At 39.0% G+C, this 24088-nt stretch overlaps 2 protein-coding genes across 3 annotated transcripts in view; one reads left to right on the top strand and one right to left on the bottom strand.

The window, feature by feature from the left end:
• The window catches only part of LOC126175077 (alanine--glyoxylate aminotransferase 2, mitochondrial-like), a 171884-nt gene extending 159451 nt beyond the window's left edge, over positions 1-12433 (top strand). For both annotated transcript variants that reach the window (XM_049921606.1, XM_049921605.1), the window contains exons 9-10: positions 11785-12033; positions 12144-12433. In XM_049921606.1, coding sequence (XP_049777563.1) covers positions 11785-12033; positions 12144-12251 — 357 coding nt within the window. In that variant the 3' untranslated portion in view covers positions 12252-12433. The remainder of the gene's footprint in view (positions 1-11784; positions 12034-12143) is intronic.
• Positions 12434-12438: 5 nt separating this feature from the next.
• Positions 12439-24088, bottom strand: part of LOC126175078 (transmembrane protein 64) — a 39906-nt gene continuing 28256 nt past the window's right edge. The window contains exon 3 of the mRNA XM_049921607.1: positions 12439-13053. Coding sequence (XP_049777564.1) covers positions 12955-13053 — 99 coding nt within the window. The 3' untranslated portion in view covers positions 12439-12954. The remainder of the gene's footprint in view (positions 13054-24088) is intronic.

Below are 24088 nucleotides of genomic sequence, written 5' to 3'. Positions count from 1 at the left end.
ATTCCATACAGAACCAATCAATAAACAACAGCTCCACTTTGACAACTGTCACCTGTTCCACACCAAACACTCCCTGTCCTACAGCCTATGAATCCATGGCAGATGTATCGATTCCACCACCAAATTTCTCAACACCTATATAAAAACTTCTCACTCAACTATCCCATAGATTGTGTCCACAAACAAAGCTCTCGCCTAATCTCCTCCTCTCACCTTTCAACAAATACAGCTCCTGATGGGAAATTTTGATGCACTACTTGCTATTCAGATTTGGTTGGTTGGTATAAAAGAGGGGGAAAGGGACCACATTACGAGGTCATCAGTACCTTGTTCCTAATAAAACAATGCCACAAGTGTGAAAATACCACAGACAAGACATATAACACAAAATGGAAAGAAAGGAAAGACCACAAGAACAAAGGAAAGGCAATGAACACTAAAAGGAACAAAAGAGGACAAGAAAACAACAGAGAGATGCAAGAAACAGTTAGAAGAGAGTAAAACAAGAAAGCAGATTACATTGGCTGGCCGATCACGAAAATAAAAAGGAAAAGCCAGCCACCCTGCAACACACTAAAACCTCCACCCTAAAAGCACTATGGTGGAGGACACATAGGGATAAAGGACATGTGCTAAAACTCAGATCAATGATAAAACCCACCCTAATGGATGATATGTAAAACCAAATCAGCTGATGAGGCTTTGTCTGCTAAAATCAATGATAACAAGTCCGGCAACCGAAGATGAAGTTGCAGGGTAGCCAAAGAAGGATGAGCAGAAGAATATGGGCCACTGTCAACTGGGCACTGTACCGACACTGAGGTGGGTCTTCACGGCACAGGAGGTAACCATGTGTTGCCCAGGCATGGCCAATGTGGAGCCAGCAGAGAACCACGGAGTCCCTGCAAGAGGCTGTCATCGAGGACTTCCACACATTCGTGGTCCCCTTAATGGCTCTTAGTTTGTTGTTTGTACTGATATTTTGCCATTCCGTATCCCAAAGCTGAAAAACCTTGCAGCGTAATAACGAATGCAGGTCAGCTGCAGGGATGCCCATCTCCAGAAGTGGTTTCCATGAAGCCTATTTGGCCAGCCTGTCAGCAAATTCATTTCCTGGGATTCCGATGTGATTACGGGTCCATATGAACACCACTGAACGACTGGACCATTCCAGGGCATAGATGGACTCGTGGATGGACTCTACCAAAGGATGACGAGGGTAGCACTGGTTCATAGTTTTCAGGCTGCACAAGGAGTCAGTACACAGAAGAAAGGATTCCTCATGGCATGAAAGGATATACTGAAGTGCATGAGAAATGGCCACCAGCTCTGCAGTGAATACACTACAGCCATCGGGTAAGGCATGCTGTTAAATATGGCTGCCACGAACGTAGGCAAAGCCTATGCAACCATCAGGCATTGAGCCGTCAGTGTAAACCACTTCAGAGCCCCAGAACACTTCAAAAATTGAGAGGAAGTGACAGTGGAGAGCCACAGGGTGAACAGAGTCCTTAGGGCCACGTGACAGGTCCAGACGAAGCTGCGGCTGAGGCGTACACCACGGAGGCATATGTGAATGGACCGCAAGTAGAGGTGGTAAAGGGAAGGACTTCAGTTCGGAGAGAAGGGACCGCACACAAACCGCAATCATTAGCCCTGACCTGGGCCACTGTTGCGGGAGATGGACAGCTGTGGACGGGAAAAGGAGATGGTACTTAATATGCTCAGGAGAACTACGAATGTGTGAACTGGTGAGCAGATGTGCATGTCTGATCTGCAATGGAGGGACCCCAGCCTCCACCAGTATGCTGGTCACTGAACTCATCCTAAAAACTCCTGTCACTAGCCGAACCCCACAGTGGTGTACATGGTCAAGTAAATGCAATGCTGAGGGTGCTGTTGAACCATAAACCACACTCTTGTAGTCAATTCAGGATTGCCAAGGGCTCTGTAGAGCTGCGGCAGCATAGAGTGATCTGCACCCCAATTGGTGTTGCTCAGGCAACGGAGTGCGTTGAGGTGCTGCCAGCACTTCTGCTTAAGCTGATGAAGGTGAGGAAGCCAAGTCAATCAAGTGTCGAAAACCAGTCGTAAGAATCAATATGTCTCCACTACAGTGAGTGGATCATCATGAAGGTAAAGTTCTGGGTCCGGATGAATGGTACAATGCCAACAGAAGTGCATGACACATGACATTGTGGCTGAAAACTGGAGGCTGTGGGCTAGAGCCCATGACTGCGCCTTGTGGATGGCTCCCTGTAGGCGATGCTCAGCAACACCAGTACTGGAGCTGCAGTACAAAATGCAGAAGTCATCTACATACAGAGAAGGTGAGACAGAGGGCCCGACAGCTCCTGCTAGACCATTAATGGCCACTAAAAATAGGGAGACACTCAATGCTGAGCCCTGCGGGACTCCATTCTCCTGGATATGGATGGAACTATGGGAGGCACCAACTTGGACATAGAAAGTATGAAGTGACAGGAAGTTTCAGATAAAAATCGGGAGCGGGCAAGGATATGATGTTGCCAGGTCGTGTCATATGCTTTACGTAAGCCAAAAAAGACGGCAACCAGGTGTTGCCATCTGGAAAAGGCTGTTCAGATGGCAGACTCGAGGGACACAAGATTATCAGTGGTAGAGCGACCCTGGCGGAAACCACTCTGACATGGAGCCAGTAGGCCACGTGACTCCAGGACCAAACCCAACCGCTGACATACCATACATTCCAGCAGCTTACAAAGAACATTGGTGAGGCTGATGGGCCGATAGCTATCCACATCAAGTGGGTTTTTATGGGGTTTGAGCACCGGAATGATGGTGCTCTCCTGCCATTGCGATGGGAAGACGCCATCGCACCAGATCCAGTTGAAGATGACGAGGAGGTGTCGCTTGTAGTGAGATGAGAGATGTTTAATCATCTGGTTGTGGATCAGATGAGGCCCAGGAGCTATGTCGGGGCAATGTACAAGTGCACTGAGGAGCTCCCACTCTGTAAATGGGGCATTATAGGATTCTCTGTGGCGTGTAGTGAATGAGAGGACGTTCCTTTCCAGCATTCAAATTTGAACGGGGCCGAATGCATAAGTACATTACTTTACTAGATTAGATTAGATTAGATTAGGTTTACTTTCATTTCAATTGATCCATAGTGAGAAGGTCCTCCAGGATGTAGAACATGCCAGAAAAACAACAATACATGACAAATATTTACAACTAAAACAAATAAGCTACTGTACCATTCCATAGGTCCCAAGTGGTATGATCATCATTTTTTAATGAACACTATATGAAAGAGTCATTTTACAAATACTAATGCACTGAATTTAAAATAAAAAAGTTAATTTTTTTATTTATAAGGTAATAAACGTGTATACAACTACTATAATACTTATTTACAATGAACACATTACTGCACAGAAATGGTGCAATCTGCTTGTCATCGTATGTTAGGCATATACTCATGGGATACCCCTTACAAGTTCTGAACTGCATGTAGTATGTTTTTTCAAAGTTTAGTGACAAAGAATTGGCTAGGAAGCAGTGATTAATGTCCACAAATATTTTATTAGCTGATCTCTCTGAGACTACACTTGATTTGCTATTTATTGCAATGTTTGTATCATCGGCAAACAAAATGAACTTGGCATCTGGTAATGTTACTGATGAAAGGTCATTGATATACACAAGAAAAAGTAAGGGGCCCAAAATGGAACCTTGTGGGACCCCACATGTAATTAGTTCCCAGGTGGATGATGCCTGATAGCTTGATACATGTCTCTTTCCTAATAACACCCTTTGTTTCCTGCCAGAGATATAAGATTTGAACCATTTTGCAGCATTTCCTGTTACGCTATAATATTCTAATTTATTTAAAAGGATATTGTGATTTACACAGTCAAATGCCTTTGACAGATCACAAAATATACCAGTTGCCTGCAATTTTTTGGATAATGAATTAAGCACATTTTCACTGCAAGTGTAGATAGCCTTCTCAATATCAGAACCCTTTAGAAATCCAAACTGTGATTTTGACAGTATGTTATTTGAGATAAGATGTTTATAAAACCGATTGTACATTACTTTTTCTAAAATTTTTGAGAATGCTGGCAACAGTGAAATTCGAAGGAAACTTGATGCTATTTATTTTTCTCCCTTCTTAAGCAGTGGCTTAACTTCAGCATATTTCAACCATTTAGGAAATATTCCACTGATAAATGACTGGTTACACAGATAGCTTAATATTTTACTTAGCTCAGAATCACATTCTTTAATTAACTTAGTTGATATTTCATCATATCCCCTAGATGTTTTTGATTTTAAAGATTTTATGATGGACATTATTTCTGCTGGGGTAGTGAGGGTCAAATTCATATTATGGAAGTTACTTGAAATGTCTGGTCTGAGGTATTCCATAGCTGCATCTACTGAACCTGACAACCCCATCTTTTCAGTAACAGTTATAAAATGTTTGTTAAAAAGTTCTGCAACACTATACACATCTGTCACCAATGTATTATTTACTCTTAATGCTATTGTTCCTCTTCATGTCTGGTTCTTCCTGTCTTCTCCTTCACTATATCCCATATTGTCTTTATTTTGTTATCTGATATGACTATCTTTTTCTTGTAATATATTTGTTTTGATGTCCGTATTACGGTCTTTAATATTTTGCAGTATTTCTTGTAATGTGCTATAGCATCAACATCAGAACTTTTTCGGATTGACAGATACAGTTTTCTTTTTGTTTTACAAGACACCCCTATTCCTTGAGTAATCCATGGCTTCTTTGTAGACTTTGCTCTAACCTTGGTAAGTTTTGGGGGAAAACAGTGTTCGAATAAGGTAAGCACTTTATTAGCAAAAGTGTTATTTTTTCATTCATGCCATGAGCACTGTAAACATCAGTCCAGTGAATGTCTCTGAGGAGTGTCCTAAAATAATTAATTTTTGGCTTATTGATTACCCTCATGAGCTCAGATTTTATATCCTGTTCAGTATTAACATTTAATAGAAGGAACTGCATGTCATGGTCTGAGAGGCCTCTGATTATTGGTTTTGTAATATAATTTTGTTCATTGGACTTTTCTATAAAGATATTATCAATGGCTGTTTGTGAGCAATTGGCTACCCTAGCGGGGAACTTTATAGTGGGAATTAAGTTGAATGATAGTGTTACTAACTCAAATAAGTTCTTATTGGGAGAGTCTTTAAGGAAATCTACATTGAAATCACCAGCAACCACTATTTCTTTGTTTTTGGTTGTTAAATGGGCCAGTACAGCTTCAAGGTGGTTTACAAACAGATTAAAGTTACCTGCAGGTGCTCGATACACACTTATATTATGAAGGATTTTTTGTGAAATTCTACATCTGTTGCACATGCTTCCATATGCTGTTCTAGGCAAAATTTATGAATGTCTATGTTCTTAAATTTATGACAGTTCCTGATGAATGTGGCAAACTCCTCCTTTCTCCATTTCTGTTCTACAAAAGTGAGATGCTAAGCTAATCCCTGTAACACTTAAAAGTTCTATACCAGTGGTCACATGATGTTCAGAGAGGCAGATTATGTCAGCTGGGTTTGAAGACTCTAATTCATCTATGCAGATAGTTAATTCATTAATTTTATTTCTCAGTCCTCTAATATTTTGATGCAATAAAGATAGCTGACATTTCACATTGACTGAGTTAAAATTGAGTAGAGTTAAAATATCTGCTGACTGTTGAAAATTCTTAACCAATAGCTGTTTATGCTGATGTAATAAGCTAGAATTATGTTTTTTAGTTTCTTCCTCAAACTGAAGGTTTGTGTCAGTTCTAACCTCTCTTAAAATTTGGTTTCTTTCAGTCCTCCCTACCCTAAAAAAGGGTCTTTTGTGAACCCTATAACCACTGGTATTTTACCACTCATGACAGTGCCTCCCCCCTTTAACTTTCCTGCTATTTTCCCAGCCAGTTTACCCTTCCCCTTCCTGTTAAGGTGAAGGCCATGCCTAGTATAATCCCACCTATTGAGAGAATCAACAGGAACCACACCAATGTGCGACCCTGCATCCGACATAAGCAGTCGTTCCAGCTCCAAATTAACTCTCTTGACAGAAGAGTTCAAATGAGGTCGGTCATGGTGCCCAAGGCAAATACAAACTCAACACTAATATGCTTTGATGCTGATGCAATCTTTGCCAGATCACACTCTATACTGTACTCAGGATCTCTGTCAATACTGTTACCTGCCCCACCCACTATAACCACGGTGTCTTCCTTAGTGAAATCTTTGCAAAGTGATCCTAAATCTTCTGTCACCTAGACTCTTTTCAAGTCAAGTCCTGAAGTGAGATAATCTCTCCCTAGTATCCTTCCCACACAATGCACTACAACTTTCTGTTGCTCTCCTAACCTCCTTGTCAAATAGAGCCTATGGGTTATGCATTTTTTTTAAATAGTCATTAAAGGAATGGTTCCATAGAGTCAATGACAAATAGCCTTCTATAATTGGAGAAAGGAGCAGATTAGCCACATTAACCACAGAGGAGAATTACCATTACTGCAGATCAGACAATATGGTATTAGCAAACCGTAAGGTCCCAGTGAGTCAAAAGTAATAATGCCCACACTGTACAAGGAATGTAAAGCAGGCGGAAGCTGAAAGCGAATAGCAGCAGAATCTTAAACTCAGGCTGGGATACAGGAGGGTTGGAACTTCAATAGGGGCAACTACTTATTTACAGCTCATACAAAATAGATGTATGTTTCAAAGTTTTACTGATCTTCACAGTAGTCACCAGCATTGTGTATAACCCGTTGCCAGCGATGTGGAAGTCATAGGATACTCTTAGCAGTGCCAGTTGTGTTGACAGTTTGAGCGGTGCAGTCTATTGCCCAACGAATTTGTAGCAGTTCTGAAGCAAATGCCGTGAAGTGTGTCCTTCAGTTTAGAAATCGAGTTGAACTTACGAGGTCTTAAGTCAGGGGAGTGCAGTAGGTGGTATAGCACTTAGCAGCCCCATCAGTCAAACAAATCAGTAACAGCTTGCACTGTACGTGCTTGAGCATTGTCCTGCAAAATGATGGTCAGGTCCTGCAGAAAGTATCATCACTTCTGTCTCTGGAACACAACCTACAACTAGCTTAGAGACACTTTCTGCAGGACCTGACCATCATTTTGCAGGACAATGTTCAAGTATGTACAGTGCAAGCTGTTACTGATTTGTTTCACTAATGGGCTTGCCAAGTGCTATGCCACCTACTGTGCACCCCTGACTTAAGGCCTCGTGAGTCCAACTCGATTTCTAAACTGAAGGAAACACTTCACGGCATGTGCTTCAGAACTGCTACAAATTCGTCGCGCAACAGACCGCACGGCTCGAACTGTCAACACAACTGGCGCTGCTAAGAGTATCCTACGACTTCCACATCGCTGGAAACGGGTTGTACACAATGCTGGTGACTACTTTGAAAGTCAGTAAAACTTTGAAACACTTATTTATTTTGTACGAGCTGTAAATATGCGGCTGCCATTATTAAAGTTCCAACCCTTGTATACTGCAAGCATAGGCTAGCCACCAACGATACTGGTATGTTTATTGCCATAAAGAACGCAAAATATCTAATGAGATTATTATAGCAATGAAAATAATAAATTTTCAATTTTTAAAATGTAATGTAACTGGATAGATAAAAAAAATCTACCCACCAATTGGCAACAGGAGAAAACACACACAAGTTTAACAAAATTTGCACACTTGTGGAGCCAGTGGTTCCTTTTCCTGGCAGAAAGGTTGAAGGGTAAAGAAGAGACATGAAGAAGAAGGACTGGCGAGGTTTAGTGCAAGTTTGAAAAAGTCGACCAGGAACCCTGAGTCAGGGGAGACTTACAGGACAGTATAAGAAGGAAAGACTGACTGTTGGGGACTGCACCATACGAGATTTGAAAATCTCAGTGCTTATAGGTGGAAGATAGGATAATAAACAAGGCAGAGATTACTGACAAAATGTCATACAAGATTTAATAAGAATGGAAACCTAATTTCATTGTATGTGGTAGAAGTGGAAGAGGGGAAAAATAGACAGTTCAGAAAATAAAAGATATAGAAAACTAAAGGGAAGGTAGAAAGGGACTGTCACAGAAGAAATTCTGTGACCAAAGAAATTAATGTAAATTGTAGCCAGGTGGATGATGAGAACCAAGGACATGTTGTCACTACTGTACCTACCCGCAGAGTTCTGGGAAGATAGTGTCTGGGAGAAAAATCCAGATAGACCATACGGTGAAAGTTTCTGCAAAAGCAGAGGGAACTTGACCACAGGCTCAAATGACACCAAAGCCTCATTTACAAACAAAAGCTGAACAGAGCCAAAATGAGGACAAGAAGAGCAAAGTGGAAGGCATTCAGTGAATTGAAAAGTAACATATATTCAGCCGGTTGGCTAAACTTCCTAGGTAGTTGTTGTCTTGGGTAAAGTCAGTAAGTGGATCAAGATAATCTGTTTATATTATTAGTGATCATACTGGCAATGAAATGGAGGATGATGGTCAGATAGCCAAAATACTGAACTGCATTTTCCAAAATTGTTTCACTTCAGAAGACCGTAACACAGTTCCTTGCTACAATCACTGTACAAATTCTGAAAGGACAGATATTGAGGCAGATGACAGTGGAATAAAAAAATCAGTTAAAAATCACTAAGTAGTGGGAATTTATCAAGACCTAATGAAGTACCTCAATGAGTCAGTACAGATTATGTGAAAGAAACTGCTCTCCTTCTAGCAGCAGATTATTGTAGGCCACCAGAGCAACGAAGCTTATGTAGCAATGAAGCTTAAGGAGCAACGAAGCTTACGGAGCAACAAAGCTTACTGATTGAGAAAAATCGCAGGTTGTACCCATTTTCAAAAAGGGCCATAGGACAGATGCACATAATTACACCTCTACATCATTACCATCAATCTGTTGCAAGAGGGTGCGACATGTTCTATGCTTACACTCAATAACCTAATTGGGGAACAAAAATCTCCTCTGTATGAAACAACACAAATTACAACAAACTGAGATCTTGTAAAACTCTGCTTGTTCTGTTTGTTCACAATATCCAGAGCACCATAGACATTGGTCCCCAGGTTGCTGCCAAAATCCTAACCTCAAGGAAGGCACTGTATGCAGATCCCCACTGTTGTTTAGTGAGAAAAGTATGAACTCACTGAGTATTGGATCATTTCTGACTGGAGCCAGATAGCAACACAACTCGAAACATCACAGTATGTGGGACAAAATCAGTGGGTGTAAAAGTAACTTCGGAAGAAGTGTTATAGGACCATTACCGTATACAATATATGCTGCCTGATCAAAAATGTGAAGCATCCAGAAGGGGAGGGGGAAGCAAGATGAAACTTCACAGGTTGCGAGAGCATGTGTGATGTTATTTCAGTTGTTACAATATTCAGTCAAATTTCCAAAGAACTTGGTAGGATGCACCCGCTTATTAGTCTGCTGTTGAACCCTCTGTGGCCTAGTTATATGCACTGACTCAATTGGGAAGGGTACTGCAAAGCTGTCGTGCATCCTCCCATATGGAAAGTTGGCCCACAACTGTTGTAAATAATCCTTGATATCCTGGATACTGGCCTGGCACATAGTTGATGACCGAGTTAGCCCCACATATTTTCTATCAGGGGCAAATGTAGGGGTCTTGCCGGCACAGGAGTACTTCCATGTCACACGAGACAGTTTCTAGAGACATGTGCCACATATGGATGAGAATGTCCTGTGAAAGACAGTACCAAGTTAAGAGTCACACAAGAGGTAACACAGGAGGAGAAAGGATTACCGTATTGCTGTCAGACTTCCCATAATTTATCAGCCTTGACCTTAAGTCATATCCAATGGCTTACCACTGTACCTCTGTATAATGTTCGCCAGTGATGGTTACCCACAGCAGTGCCTAACTGCTGTTCATTTCTAAACACAACACGGCCCCTATTTATCAGGAATCCATGCTTCCTTGTCGCAGAAACACTTGAAACACAGCCATTAGTATTATGGTGTTAATGGCAGCCTACACACGGGACAGTAATACCCTAGTCTGACTGCTGGTAGTGTCCAATTAATGGTGCAGGATGACAAAGAACGTTTCAGGGAATCCATTACCTGTTCTCGAATGGCATGCACAAATGTGAAGGTGTAACAATGTGCTGGGTGCACAATATGGTGATACACCCTTGTGGTGGTACGATGTATTTGAGTGAAACCTTGATGACAAGTATGGTTGCCCGTACGTTCCCGAGCAGTCCAACAGTGGACCACTGCCATACCTGAATGCCCCACAAATTTGGATATTGCACGATTTGATCAACTGGCCAAATGGAGACCCACAATGAAGCTCTATCAGGTTCTGATAACACTGTTTCACCATGTGGTATCAACAGTGTTCATTCATCACTCCCCTTATATATCCTATCTGCCCTGGTAACAACACTAAACACCAACACTAGTGCACTCTAATGGCTGTTCGACCAGTCAGGGAAAATTGCTACTTTGATCATTTACATACCTGCCAATAGTGTGTATGTGTACAAGATTACATTGATGTCCAGCCTTGTCATCTGGGTGCTTCAGTATTTTATGTAGTGGATAGTATTAGACACTCCGTGAAATTGTTCACAGATCATGCTGTTATATATAATGGTCGCATTTGAAGTTTTTAAAAAAAGCAGCCACTAAATGGTACTGTTGAGATGTGAAATCGCTGTTGTGATTCTTAAAGTTTATCTGGCAAAATGAATATTCCATGAGGTTTCAAGACTGCAACTGGATGATGTTGACATCTTGCCATATTTTGACTGTGACTGCAATTCCAAATCTCATGAAATTGTTAAGGCAATTGCAGATGAAATGCAATAAATCCAGATTTGATTCCCAGTCCTGCAACAAATCTTCATTTGCCACATTAGATTTATAAAAGGTAATCTTTTAATTTTAAACAACCAACTTATAGGTGATGCAGTTGAGATATGACACTGCTATTGTTTTAGAATCTGTTGTCTGCCATTTTTAAAACAATGGCAGCTTAGAAATTGGCCAAGTAGCTTGTTTGTACTGAGCATTTAGAGAAATAGTGTTGTGAAAAAAATGGAAATTTCACATGTAGGTTTTTGTCAGATTATTTTTTATGATTTAAGGCAATGTTAGAAAAACGCGACTGAGGAAAAGAGAAATCTGTACACATCTTAAACAGGAGACAAAAACTTGGATATTTTCATATGAGCCAGAATTTAAGTAGCAATCAACTGCCTGGATGTTTGAATATGAACTGAAACCAACAAAAGGGGTTGATTTGAAAGAACTTAAAAACCATGACATACATTCCGAGAGACATTCTGCAATACATCTGACACAATAACATGTCAAAGACAAGGGCTGTCTTAGTTCAGTGCTACACAATTTAGAGTCAGTTCATAGACCAATTCGAGGGTAGTTCTAGGAGTTAACTAAGCTATACTATCTAGGATAAGGAATGTCCTGATCGTAGCCATAAATATATCACATTTCAGATTGTGTAAAAGTACTTTTTGATACTGGTAATAAAAAGACAGTAAGTTTCTGACTGCCAGTAAATAATGTTTTGTTTGTACTGTATATGACATGCAAGAGGTGTGTTATTTCCATGAAACAAATGAAAATTTTTCTTAGTTCTTAACTTCTTCATATGGTGTTAGAGTTATAAAATTTTAAAATCATTCTCTTATTTGAAAATTCACTTTAAATACCAATGCTTTTCTTCCAAGGTTATTGAAGAAGAAAAGTTACAAGAAAACTGCAAGATAGTGGGAACATATATGCTCACAAAACTCTCTGAACTACGAGACAAGTTTGACTGCATTGGTGATGTTCGGGGAAAAGGTCTAATGATTGGTGTTGAAATGGTAAAGGACAAAAATCAAATGAAACCAATGGCTGCATCTGACATTTTAGATATTTGGGAAGAAATAAAGAAACACGGCATAATTATTGGGAAAGGAGGTGCCCAAGGAAATGTAAGGAATAAAGAATAATCCATTAACAATAAATATATTCATTTATTGAAGGCACAAAGTAATTAAATGCTTTCACAAATAGTGCTCTAATCATATCTTATTGTTCACAGGTATTCCGCATTAAACCACCGATGTGCATCACCAAAGAAGATGTAGATTATACAATTTCTGTACTTGACAAAGTTTTGACAAAATATGTAGAAAAAACAAAGTACTAAAAACTGAACTACAAACAAAAATGGCACAATCATTTTGACCTCATCCTATGAGTCTACAAATTTATTTCCCTTTATAGTTATAAGAAACATTTTTATGTAACACGTGTTCATCAATTTGATTTTATCACATCCTAATACATCCATAAAATTATGCTGCAATAACAAAAGACAACATAACAGGATTTATATATTTGTGTAAGTAAACATACACAAAAAATGTTTTCTCGGATGTAATTAATACCTGACCTATCTTTGGCACAATCACAGCCCTTAAAATATTTCAATCAGCAAGCTGCCTGAAACATTAACTGAAAATAAAAGTGTCATCAGTGTCTGACCAATCGTCATGTAGTGCAATGAGTAGGTACAGATTTAACAGCATTCAGTTTATAACAAGTTTCTGTGAAAACACAGACGTAGTGAATATATATACAAGCTATTCATGTAAAACTATACTTTTTCAATATCCCCATAGTTTACATATAAATAACCAAAGTGTGACATTTAATGGCAAAATAAATAAAAAAGAAATAGAAAATTATACAACAGAAAGATTGAAATGACTGATTCGTTCTGTATTAAAACTAAGCAAAAAGCAGTTCTAAATCAATAAATATAAAACAATACTGATTATGTCTTTCAAAAATTTGATTTCAGTGCTGTGGTGTAATGTACCATGTGTGTCAATGGTAACTAACAAGAATCATGCCACCTGACTATACGATGTACTATATAGTGCTTTCCTTAACTCTTGACGAGCTTTTGTCAATACATAAGCCATGAGGCACACACCAACCGTGATCTGAAAGAAAGAAAAATGATAAAGCAGAGAACATACTAATATATTGTAAATTATATATTTAAGTATTATATACTGACTGCAACGTTCTCTTAATTTATGCTTATAGCAAAGCAAGACTGCTAAGACATGTAAAAATGCCAAAATTAATAACACTCTTTCTTATGGGAATGCAACTGCTTTGTTCCAAGTAAGAGATTGTTCCATGTCACACTTCGAAATTTCATTATTAGAACAACATTTACACAAATATTTACAATGTATTTATGTAACCATATTTTCCAATCAGTAGATTATGCTGAAAACTGCCAATGGATTTTTATTTAATATGTGATTCAATCATTTGCTTATGAGTGTTCCCTTGAAACACTCAAGTGTGCCTTAACAACCGCAACCACCAACACCAAAAATAACAAGTTGAAGGTATATTCTCAGACTTCAGAGCTAAAGAGAAAATTTGACACGGTATGCACATGTACACACAATGAAAGACTGCAGTAAAAACACACAAAAAAATGGAAAAGATATAATGGACTTGACAAGATGAATATAATGATTGAGCCAATACTGCACCATTTCATGAAACTAATGTGGAATCAAAGAACAGAGGTCACATTATAACACAGTAGGAAAGCATCAGGGACAGTACAAAGAGGTGACCATAAATAACACAAATAGAAATTAATACTAGTATTACTGGGATGTTTTTGTTTCTGACAACCACTGGGGATCATAAAGACCCCATGTAATTTATGTGGGCTATATTGGCAATCTTTTAATGAACAGATATAACAACATAAATTATAGCTGTTCAATGTAGCAGTCATCATTCAGTTTTCATAAATGTCACATTCAAGAGACATACAAATAATTTAAACTGGAGTCATATTGACACCAGTGGTACTCAGTGCCAAATACTAAGAATAAATTTTAAAGTAATGTAGATATAAAAACTGGACAAGAGCAAGTAGTAGGACTCATGCTCTGATGGTTCTGTACAAACATAACTATGTATACAGGTGATGATGATGATGACAATAATAATTTTGTTTGGCTCAGTGTACTGGTGCGAGTCTTTCATTTGGACTCCACTTCGTGTCCCTAACTTACCCCAACTATCCAACCCAGGAAAAGGGACCTACAGTTTAACGTGACTGTCTTTGGGAACTCAAATGGGAATCCCTGGAGGGAAGATGACTTACTTTTCCTGAAATACTATTGAGGAGATTTAAAGAATCAGCATCTGATGTCGACCGCAGAATGTATCTACTGCTGCCAACCTACATGCACAGAAGGACCACAAAGATAGGATGTGGTGTCACCGCCAGACACCACACTTGCTGCGGTCCGTTAGTATACGTCGGACCTGCGTGTCGCCACTATCAGTGATTGCAGACCGAGCGCTGCCACACGGCAGGTCTAGAGAGACTTCCTAGCACTCACCCCAGTTGTACAACCGACTTTGCTAGCGATGGTTCACTGACAAAATACGCTCTCATTTGCCGAGACGATAGTTAGCATAACCTTCAGCTGCGTCATTTGCTATGACCTAGCAAGGCGCCATTACCAGTTACTATTGATGCTGTAAAACATGTACCGTCAAGAGCGACGTTCACCATTTACGGATTAAAGTTAAGTATTCCAACAGCTACGTCCTTTTTTGCGACAGTCTAATTTCCTTGTCCTGTTCCAGACCTCACGCCAGCCTGCGTGAGCTAAAACGCGTGCCTTTCGGCTTCCTCTCAGACCGGTGTTGGCTCTCCTGCCAACCCACAACATAGGAGAAATTAGGGTTCGTATGGAGGCATATGGACAGCTATTTTCCCTTCACTCTATCTGCGAGTGGAAAAGGAAAGGAAATAACTAGTAGTGGTACACGGTATCCTCTGTCACGTACCATACAGTGGCTTGTGGAGTATGTGTGTAGATACAGAATATGGAACCTGAACCACACATTGTTTCTGTCAACTCCTCATGTGGTTAAGAGCCAAAGGCTACAATATAATGAAGATTTTTCATCCGTAATATGTCTAAGATTTGATCCCATGGCCTCTCAGTTCCCAGGCACATGCTTTACCGCTAACTACCAAGCCTGCTGCGCATACAGAGTCCGCCAGAAAAATGTATATGCACATTAAGGAACAATAAGTATTACTTATTTTACATTTAACAATTGATCACACATGTTGTATAACCTTCAGTTTAGCACATGGTTACTTGAAATGTTCAAAATGTTCACCACTGGCAGCTATACACATAACAGAATGACGAGAGGCTGCCGCAACTACGTCAGTCCACGTTACAGTGGAGATCACTGCCTATGTCGCTGTAATCTCCTGCCGAAGTTCCTCCAGCATGCGTGGCTTGCATCGATAGATGTTATCTTCCACAGTTCCCCACAAGTAAAAGTCCACAGGTGTTAGATCTGGTGAACATGGAGGGAACTCAATGGGCCCTCTTTGTTCAATCCAATGCCCCGGAAAACTGTCATCCAGGAAAGCTCTTATAGCTAGGTAGTAGTGTAGTGGTGCCCCATCTTGTTGGGAGAAGACCTCTTCAACAGCTCCGTAAAGTGCACGTATACCTGGCAAAATTGATGTGCATAACATTTCCAGGTACACATCTCCAGTGACAGTAGCATCAAAGAAAAAGGGTCGTCCTAAGCCCCTAGATGATAGTCCACATCACACATGAACCCCTGGTAGATTGACCGCTTCATCCACATAAACATGCAGGTTTTCCGGTGCCCAGTACACACTGTTATGCCGATTCACGGTTCCACTAAGTTTAAATTGTGCCTCGTCACTCCACACTACCTTCATCACAAATTGTTCATCATCAGTTACCGTTTGCTGATACTATTCGCAAAATTGCATTCAGCTATCAGGATCATCATCATTAATCGCATGCAGTAATCATAGAATGTAAACTTTTCACTTTGCAGCTTTCAGAATTCTTCGTACAGTTTTATTGCCAACTCCCACTTTACGTGCACACTGCGTAGCAGACTTCTGTGGAGAATTAACAAACGTTTCCAACACGACAGCCGACGAAGCAGAACTTTGTAGCTGTATGCTGTTTTCCTGAGCTTCCTTCGTGAATATCACAAATCGTTCCATGCAATTCAAACTTGTCAATGATGCATTTAATTGTTGTACAGGTTGGCGGTTCTGTTTCACACTCCCGCCTCCGCCAACGTTGCACTTCAACGGCATTATCAAACTTGAAAAACCACTTCACAATACATTTTTGTTGCTCGAATGTCAAGCATGCTACAGCCATCTTGTTTTCTCAATACCGAGATGAAAGTACTAACATCCGTTGAGCCAAAGATCATACTGCAACACACTCATAACTCAAATCTAATGACAATATCAATATCTTGATAGGGCCTGAAAAAGAGTGTATACATTTTTCTGTTCATCTAGCCCTATAGGTTTTAATAAGTGAGTTTGCGATGTATCAAAACATGGAAATGCCCATATCTTTTGATTGTACTAACAAGCTTCAATTTTTTTACACTGCCAAGGGATCCCAGACCCTGGTATTTGACATAAAATTCAACTTCATACCTCTACCTGTTCCTGAGAAATAAAGGGTCTTAACAGAGAGACACAGAGATGGACAACAAGGTGATCTTACAAGGGTTCTGTTTACCGATTGAGGTATGGAAGCCTAAAAAGGTACAAAACATCATTGGATACAACTGACTCAGACAGAGAAAGCCATACTTTGAAAGTAACAGTTTTGAAACCCAGGGAGATATACAGGTTGATTCAAAAAGAATATCACAACTTTGAAAATCTGTATTTAATCAAAGAAACATTATGGAACCTTGGGTAAATAATCAATCTGAAGAGTACTTAACAAAGCTTTTTTCTATGGAAAATAAGTTCATAAATGTTCAATAAGATCCCCTCCAGAGACTTGACCGACATGAACCTGATACTCGAACTTGTTCCACACTCTCTGTACCATCTCCGGCGTAACAGTTTGGATAGCTGCAGTTACTTCTCCTTTAAGTGCCTCAAAGTTAGCTGGTACAGGCAGTCAAAACACCATGTCTTTAACATACCCCCATAGAAAAAAATCACAGGGGCCGAGGTCGGGGCTTCTTGGAGGCCAGTTATGAAGTGCTCTGTGCCATGGGTACCTTCCGTTTAAATTGGCACGGACAGATAAGGGCCAATGGGGTGGTGCCCATCCTGCAGGAATATGAATTGATGTGCTTCTTCAAGTTGAGGGAACAGTCAGTTCAGTAACATTTCCAGAAAGGTTTGCCCAGTTACAGTTGCACCTTCAAAGAAAAAAGGGTCAAAAACATTATTGGTTGAAATGGCACAGAAAACATTCACCCTAGGTGAATCACTTTCATACTGAATTGTTTCTCACAGATTCTCAGTGCTCCATACACAGACATAGTGCCAACTGACTTTCTCTGTTGTGTGAAATGGCGTCCAGAACTTTTCCCTTTACACGAACATCCTTTCTTTGTAAATTGTTTATACCAACATATGATACACCACCTATCAGGAGGTCGAACACCATACTTGGTTCTAAATCCTGGCTAACAACTGTCATCGATTCACTTCTTCTGTACTCGATAACATAAAAAGCTTTTCATTGAGCTGACGCTGTCTTTGCACTGACAACAGAAATGAAGGTTACGTGGCCAACAGCACTCCTAGTGACCAAATGAGCAACCAAATGAAACTTCAGAGCTTCCTTCAATCAAAGCAGAAAGAACGGAGCTCTCCTTTTCTTCTTTGCAGAGTTCTCGATTTTCAAAGTTATGGTATGCTTTTTGAATCACCCTGCATATTTCCAATGCGTTTATGTAGTCATATTGACCCCACTAGTACTACATGGTTAAATACAAGAGAGACTAACTTTCAAGCATGCATGAAAAACATGTCTTGTTAAGCTGGGAGAAGATGCTCAGAGGTATATTTTGGCACTCTGGGAAAGGCCTTTAGGGAAAATTCTCTTTTCTACAGAGACAGTGTTGGACAAACTCAAATGCAAGACAAATACAAGTGAAATATATAATCGGAACCATGTCAAGGAGTATTTTACAATAGTCCATGTTCAAGGTGCTTATTGTATGAAGGTTTTTTGCATAGACTCATTCGATTTCACAAGACTGTATCTTCTTCAAAAACGAAAATAGAAATTTGGGATACATTTTAAGAAATGCAGCGAAACTAAAAGTTTAATTTGGTGCCAATGAGTTGCCTTTTTTTCTGGGGGAGGAGTGTTGTGAAAGACTCCACCACATGATTTTTCCCTTCAAACAATTTTGGGTAAACTGTGATGCTGGGGGTTGTGAAAGAGTTCATCATGTGCTTTTTTTCATTCAAACAATATTGGGCAAACTGTGATGTTGCACAGCAACATGCTCACACAAGTAAGACAATGTCTGGATGCTTGTTGTATGTCTGGTGGAGGGCACTCTGAACATTTACAACATATAAATGAAACTTTTGACCTTAAATGTAATGTACTCCAAGGCTGTGCGTGCATGCATATAGAAGATATAGCCTTGTAAACTGAATGGTCAGTTTTAAAATTCACCCCAAGTTTCTATCTTCAGTTATGAAAAAGATACAGTCTAATGAAATCTTATTGATATTTGTTTTAAAAACATAGATACTATCTATATATGCAAGACATATTCAGTAACAAACCATAAAATATTTTGGTGCAGAAGAAATGATTGTATCCTGTCCTTATCAAACTATGGAGAACTAGAAAACTAATTCTGATATTGTCTACAGGCACCACTTTAATTGTAGCTGGATGGATTTATATGGTTATTGTGGTGCAATGTAATAGCAGACAATTATTGAATGTCTTTTACAAGAGAGAATTGAAAGTGATCAAGCACTAATTGCATACCATACTGAATTCATTGCACGATCAGGAACAGATACTAGCAGAAAGTTAATGGTGACTGTAAGCAGAGCTCACAAATTATGATGTCACATAACAATGAAGCATTTACAGAAGACTGCTTTGATTTGATTTGATTTTTTATTGGTCCAGTTTTATCATACAGCACAAATTGTACAATTGATATTGGACAGGTCAAAATAAGTTACAATAATACATAGTATTAGCAAAATAGTAGGCAAATTAAAAATAGGTACCTATTACAATTAATTTTGTTACGTATTCAGAAATTCTCTGACAGAATAGAAACAGTGCTTTATTAGAAATGCCTTTAGTTTAGCTTTAAATATTGGATGAGTAGCATTTTTTATTTCCTCTGGTATCTTATTGTGTAGTATTACACCAATGTCAATTATGCTCCTCTGATAGGTGGTTGTTCTGTGATATTTTTGATGTGTATTTGATTTCCCTCTGGTAGTATAGTTGTGTACATTTTTGTTCTGTAGCAGTTTGCCTGTTTTCAGGAGGTAGTCCCTAGTGAACAATATAGTTTCATAAATGAATAAACTTTGGAACATTTAGAACACCAAGTTCAGTAAAATGGGATTTACAGGACTCCATCTTTTTAAGGCCACAAATTATTCTTAGAGCTCTTTTTTGTATTCTAAAAACCTTTAAACTGTGAGTTGAGTATCCCCAGAAAAAGATCCCATATCAGACTAGTGAGTGGAACTGTGCATAGTATGCCTGCAGTACTGTTTGTTGTTTTGCTTGTTGTAGACTTTAAAATTCTTAGGCCATAGCACACAGATGATAGTTTTCTAGACAAGTTATTTATATGTGTGTCCCACTTTAAGTCTTGCTGAACCCATAGACCCAAAAATTTTGTGACACACTTTCTAGGGGATCATTTTTTAATTGTGCTTGAATAGACATTTGATTAGTTGGAGCAATTAAATGAAAATTCACACACACACAGTTTTTTTTTCGGTATTTATAATGAGTTTGTTTTTTGTGAACCACTCAGAAAGTCTTTTCATAGAACTTTCTGCTGTGGACTGCAAAGTTTCTGGACTGGATCCAGTGAGCAATATGCTGGTGTCATCAGCAAACAGGGTAGTTTTTGTGGGACTCATATATTCAACTAAGTCATCCACATAAATCAAGAAGAGTAGTGGACCATATTTTATTGGTAGTTCACTACAAAGAAAGGAGTTGTTTCTTGTTTTATTCATTTTGTTGAATTCATACTGAAGTGATACTTTCTGCCTGTAGGTTTTTTAGGTATGAACACAACCAGCCATGTGCTACACCTCTTACTCCGCATCTATCTAATTTTTCGAGCAGAATGTTATGGTCCAGGACATCAAAGGCTTTTGATAGATCTAGAAAAATACCTGCAGCTAATTTATGTTGATCAAGGGATTTTAAAATGCAGTCTAAGAATTCGAAAATTTCTGTCTGTGTAGACTTAGACTTTCTAAAACCATGTTGTTGTACTGTTAGACGTGCATATTTATTTATGAAACTTAAAAGCCTGTCATAGAAGAGTTTTTCTAGAATTTTTGAGAAGGAACTTAACTGTGACATGGGTTGGTAGTTTGATATTTTTTCAGAAGAACCTCTTTTTGGTAGTGGTGAAACTTTTGCTATTTTAAAAAATATCTGGAACTACACCAGTTTTTAAAGAGAGGTTGAAAATTTTTGCCAAGGGGTTTGCTATGTGGTGAGCATATGCTATTAATATGAAATCAGGTACTTCATCAAGACCACTTGACATTTAATTGCTTAATGATTTAATTTTATTTATAATTTCACTGGGTTTGTTTCATAAACATACATGGAATCAGTCAAGATCACTGACTTGTTGGAGAAACTTGGGACTGATCCTTGACAGTGTACTTGAATGAGGTCTTCAGCTAGTGAAGTGAAGTATTCATTGTATTTTTCCACAACTGAATTTGGGTATGTCACTTTTGAGTCTTATAGTGTTAATGATACATTCTTTTTCTTTGGAGCTGAACTACAAGTTTTTATCTTTATAACGCTCCACGTGGATCTCATTTTGTTAGATGAGTTTCTTATCAAATTGTCATTCCACATAATTTTTGCCTATTTGACTACTCTACCATAGATTCTTTTGTAGGCTTTTGAATAATCTGTGAATTCTTGGGTTACTCTATATTTCTTACAACAGTACTGCAGAAATCTGTTTCTCTCACTGGAAATTTTTATGCCTATAGTTACCCATTGCTTATTATTGTTAGGGTTTACTGTTTTTATTACATTTGAAAATGCTACATTAATATAGTGAAGAAAGATGCTCTGAAAACTCATGTACATGCTATCAACATTGTTCTGAGTGGCGATGCTTTCCCAGTTTTCCTTCACCAGTAAGAGATTAAAAATTCTAATGTTATCTTCAGAAAAGGTTCTTTTTCCAACTACTTTTTCGGAACTACTACTACTTGTTGGCATTTCTATACACAGCAGCTGTGCCTCATGATCACTATAACCCACGCTCAGTACTCTGCTTGTGAAACTGTGATCTGTTTCTGAGATGAATATTTGGTCAATAATGGAATTTGGGCATCTTGTTATCTTGTTGGCCAGTGTATTGTGGGGATCATATTGAATGTGTTGGTCATGTTTGGTGTTTTGGGGTACTCAGTACTTTCATTATTAGGGCACAAAACCTTTAAACACAGTTATGAACACAGAAACAACTGTCTTCAATACTGAGAAATTTATTTAATTTTACTGATCACTCAAAAAATGCTAGGCACACGCATGCTATCAACTTCTGCCAAACAGTTTCAACTTCAGGAAGATTGTAGCTGACACATTAGTTCTTAAAACAGATATCACTCTCATCAACAGCTATGAAAACGATTCTTTGCAACCAAAAGCAATCCAGGATGATAAAATGTATTTAGTTAATTCAACTGTTAACTGTAACTTGAGCTTTACAAACGCCACAAAACTCTTTATCCTTTCCACTACATACAGTAATTGTGAGTCAACCCGTTATTCACACAACTGTAATTATTTGAGATTTTAATGACTACAGTAATGGTTTAACGAGTTGTATATGTCATTGGGAACATCAAGCTGCTCTGTGGCCCACAATACAAGGTCTGTTCAAAAAATTCCGGAACTTCACCCACAAATTTTTCCTATGCTTACCTTAACTTATTACGCATGATCTCCTTCGAAATACTCTCCTGAACAAATGATACCCACTCCCAGTGACATTTCCACCTCTGGAAGCAGTCTTGGTACTCCCCTTGATGGATCGTGTGAAGTGCCATCTGTGAATTTTCTTATATATCGTCTTTATCATTGGAAATCTTTCTCATTTCAATGGGGTTTTCAACTATAGAAATAAAAAAAGTCTGCAGGGGCCATGTCTGAATGTGTGGGTGCTTTATCGTGATGCAAGAGCCATGAATTGTCTTGCCACATTTCAGGCTGTTACCATCTCACATTTTCTCGCAAGTGTTGCCACACATCCTGATAGTACCATTGATTAACAGTTTGTCCCTGTGGCACAAATTCATGATCAACTAATCCTTCGAAGTCAAAGATACTATCAGCATGGCTTTGACATTTGACCCGACCTGATGAGCTTTTTTTTGGCTTGGGGAACCTTTCCCGACCCATTGTAAAGACTGAACGTTGGTCTCAACATCGTATTCGTAGATCCACATATCATTACCAGTTATGATTCTCTTAAAGAACATCTCATTCTCATTTGCTCAATCCAAAAGCTCTTCACAGATTGCCAGGTGACTGTCTTTCTGGTCTCGACTCATGAGCCGTGGGAAGAACTTGGCGGCAACATGATGCATTCCAAGATGACATGATCCGACTTAAATGTTACATTCTTCAGCAGTCTCTTACGCAGTTAGTCTTTGATTGGCATGCACAATTTCATTGACATTCCTGACATGAGTGTCATCAGTAGATGTTGAAGGTCGTCCTGAACAAGGATCATCTTTAACTTCTGTTAGGCCATTTTTAAACCCTGTGAACCATTCACAACACCAAGTACAACTTAAGCAGTCATCACCATAGGATTCCTACATCATCTGGTGTATCTTTGTAAAGGTTTTCTCGAGTTTCATGCAAAATTTAATGCAGATGGGTTGCTACTCTAACTTTGCCATCTTGAAATTCACAAACAGTGTGGCAACATTCTACTCAATACAGCACTGAACAATAACTAACAGACATATAACACTGAAACTTAAGGCAGTTACTCATTAAACACAAGTGTGTGCAGAAGTGCCAACCCCATTTCTTTCCAACACATTGGTGCAAAATTAAGAATTTTCCAGACTGTTCTGAACAGACCTTTTATATCTCCTTGACAACCAAGTAAGTGCACAAGAGATGACAGCACCATAAGTCCTGTTGTAGTCCCTGCAAGTTGCGACAGTTGGATCAGGTAACTCATTTTCTTGATGGTGAAGAAATCTCTTCAGAACCAGTAGTATAACATATGTACTTGCTTCTCCCTTCATACTCTCCCACACTATACATGAGGAAACTCAAGATGACTGGACAGCCAAAAGCCTTTTTCCAGCCTCCAATACCAAACAAGTGAGTCAAGATAATTGTCTGGTCTGGTCTGATTTACCAATTTCGAACTGGAATGCCCATTCTCAAAATGTACACTTTGTTATTAAGCATAACTAGATATACAATATGGTGCCAAAAGGCATGAATAGCTTCTGTACAGGAACCCAAACTGTGGGCAAAAAGTACTCTCATTAATAAGTTAGCCTATGTGTCACACTGCTAAACTTGAGTGACACCACCAGGTGTAGCAGTATGACACAAAGTCTAACTTATCAACGGAAGTACTCGTTGCCTGCAGATTGACTATCTGTACAGAAGCTATTCATGCCGTTTGGTACCATATTGTATAACAACCATCAGTCATTCCTATAACTAGGTGCGTGGTTTGAGAATGGGTATGTCAGCCCAAAACCAGAACTCTGCAAGCAAAATTGTATATTCGTGCAACTGAGACAGACAAAATAAACAATTGTGAAATTTCCTCATTATGAGCAGTTGCAGACCTAACATCCTGAGGCAGCATGCCTCGAATCAGCAAATTTACAAGTTGGGAATGCATTTA

Source organism: Schistocerca cancellata, chromosome 3 (assembly GCF_023864275.1).
Source record: "Schistocerca cancellata isolate TAMUIC-IGC-003103 chromosome 3, iqSchCanc2.1, whole genome shotgun sequence".
Classification (NCBI taxonomy): domain Eukaryota; kingdom Metazoa; phylum Arthropoda; class Insecta; order Orthoptera; family Acrididae; genus Schistocerca; species Schistocerca cancellata.
Note: the sequence above shows the minus strand (reverse complement) of the source record. Positions and strands in the feature narration are given on the sequence as shown.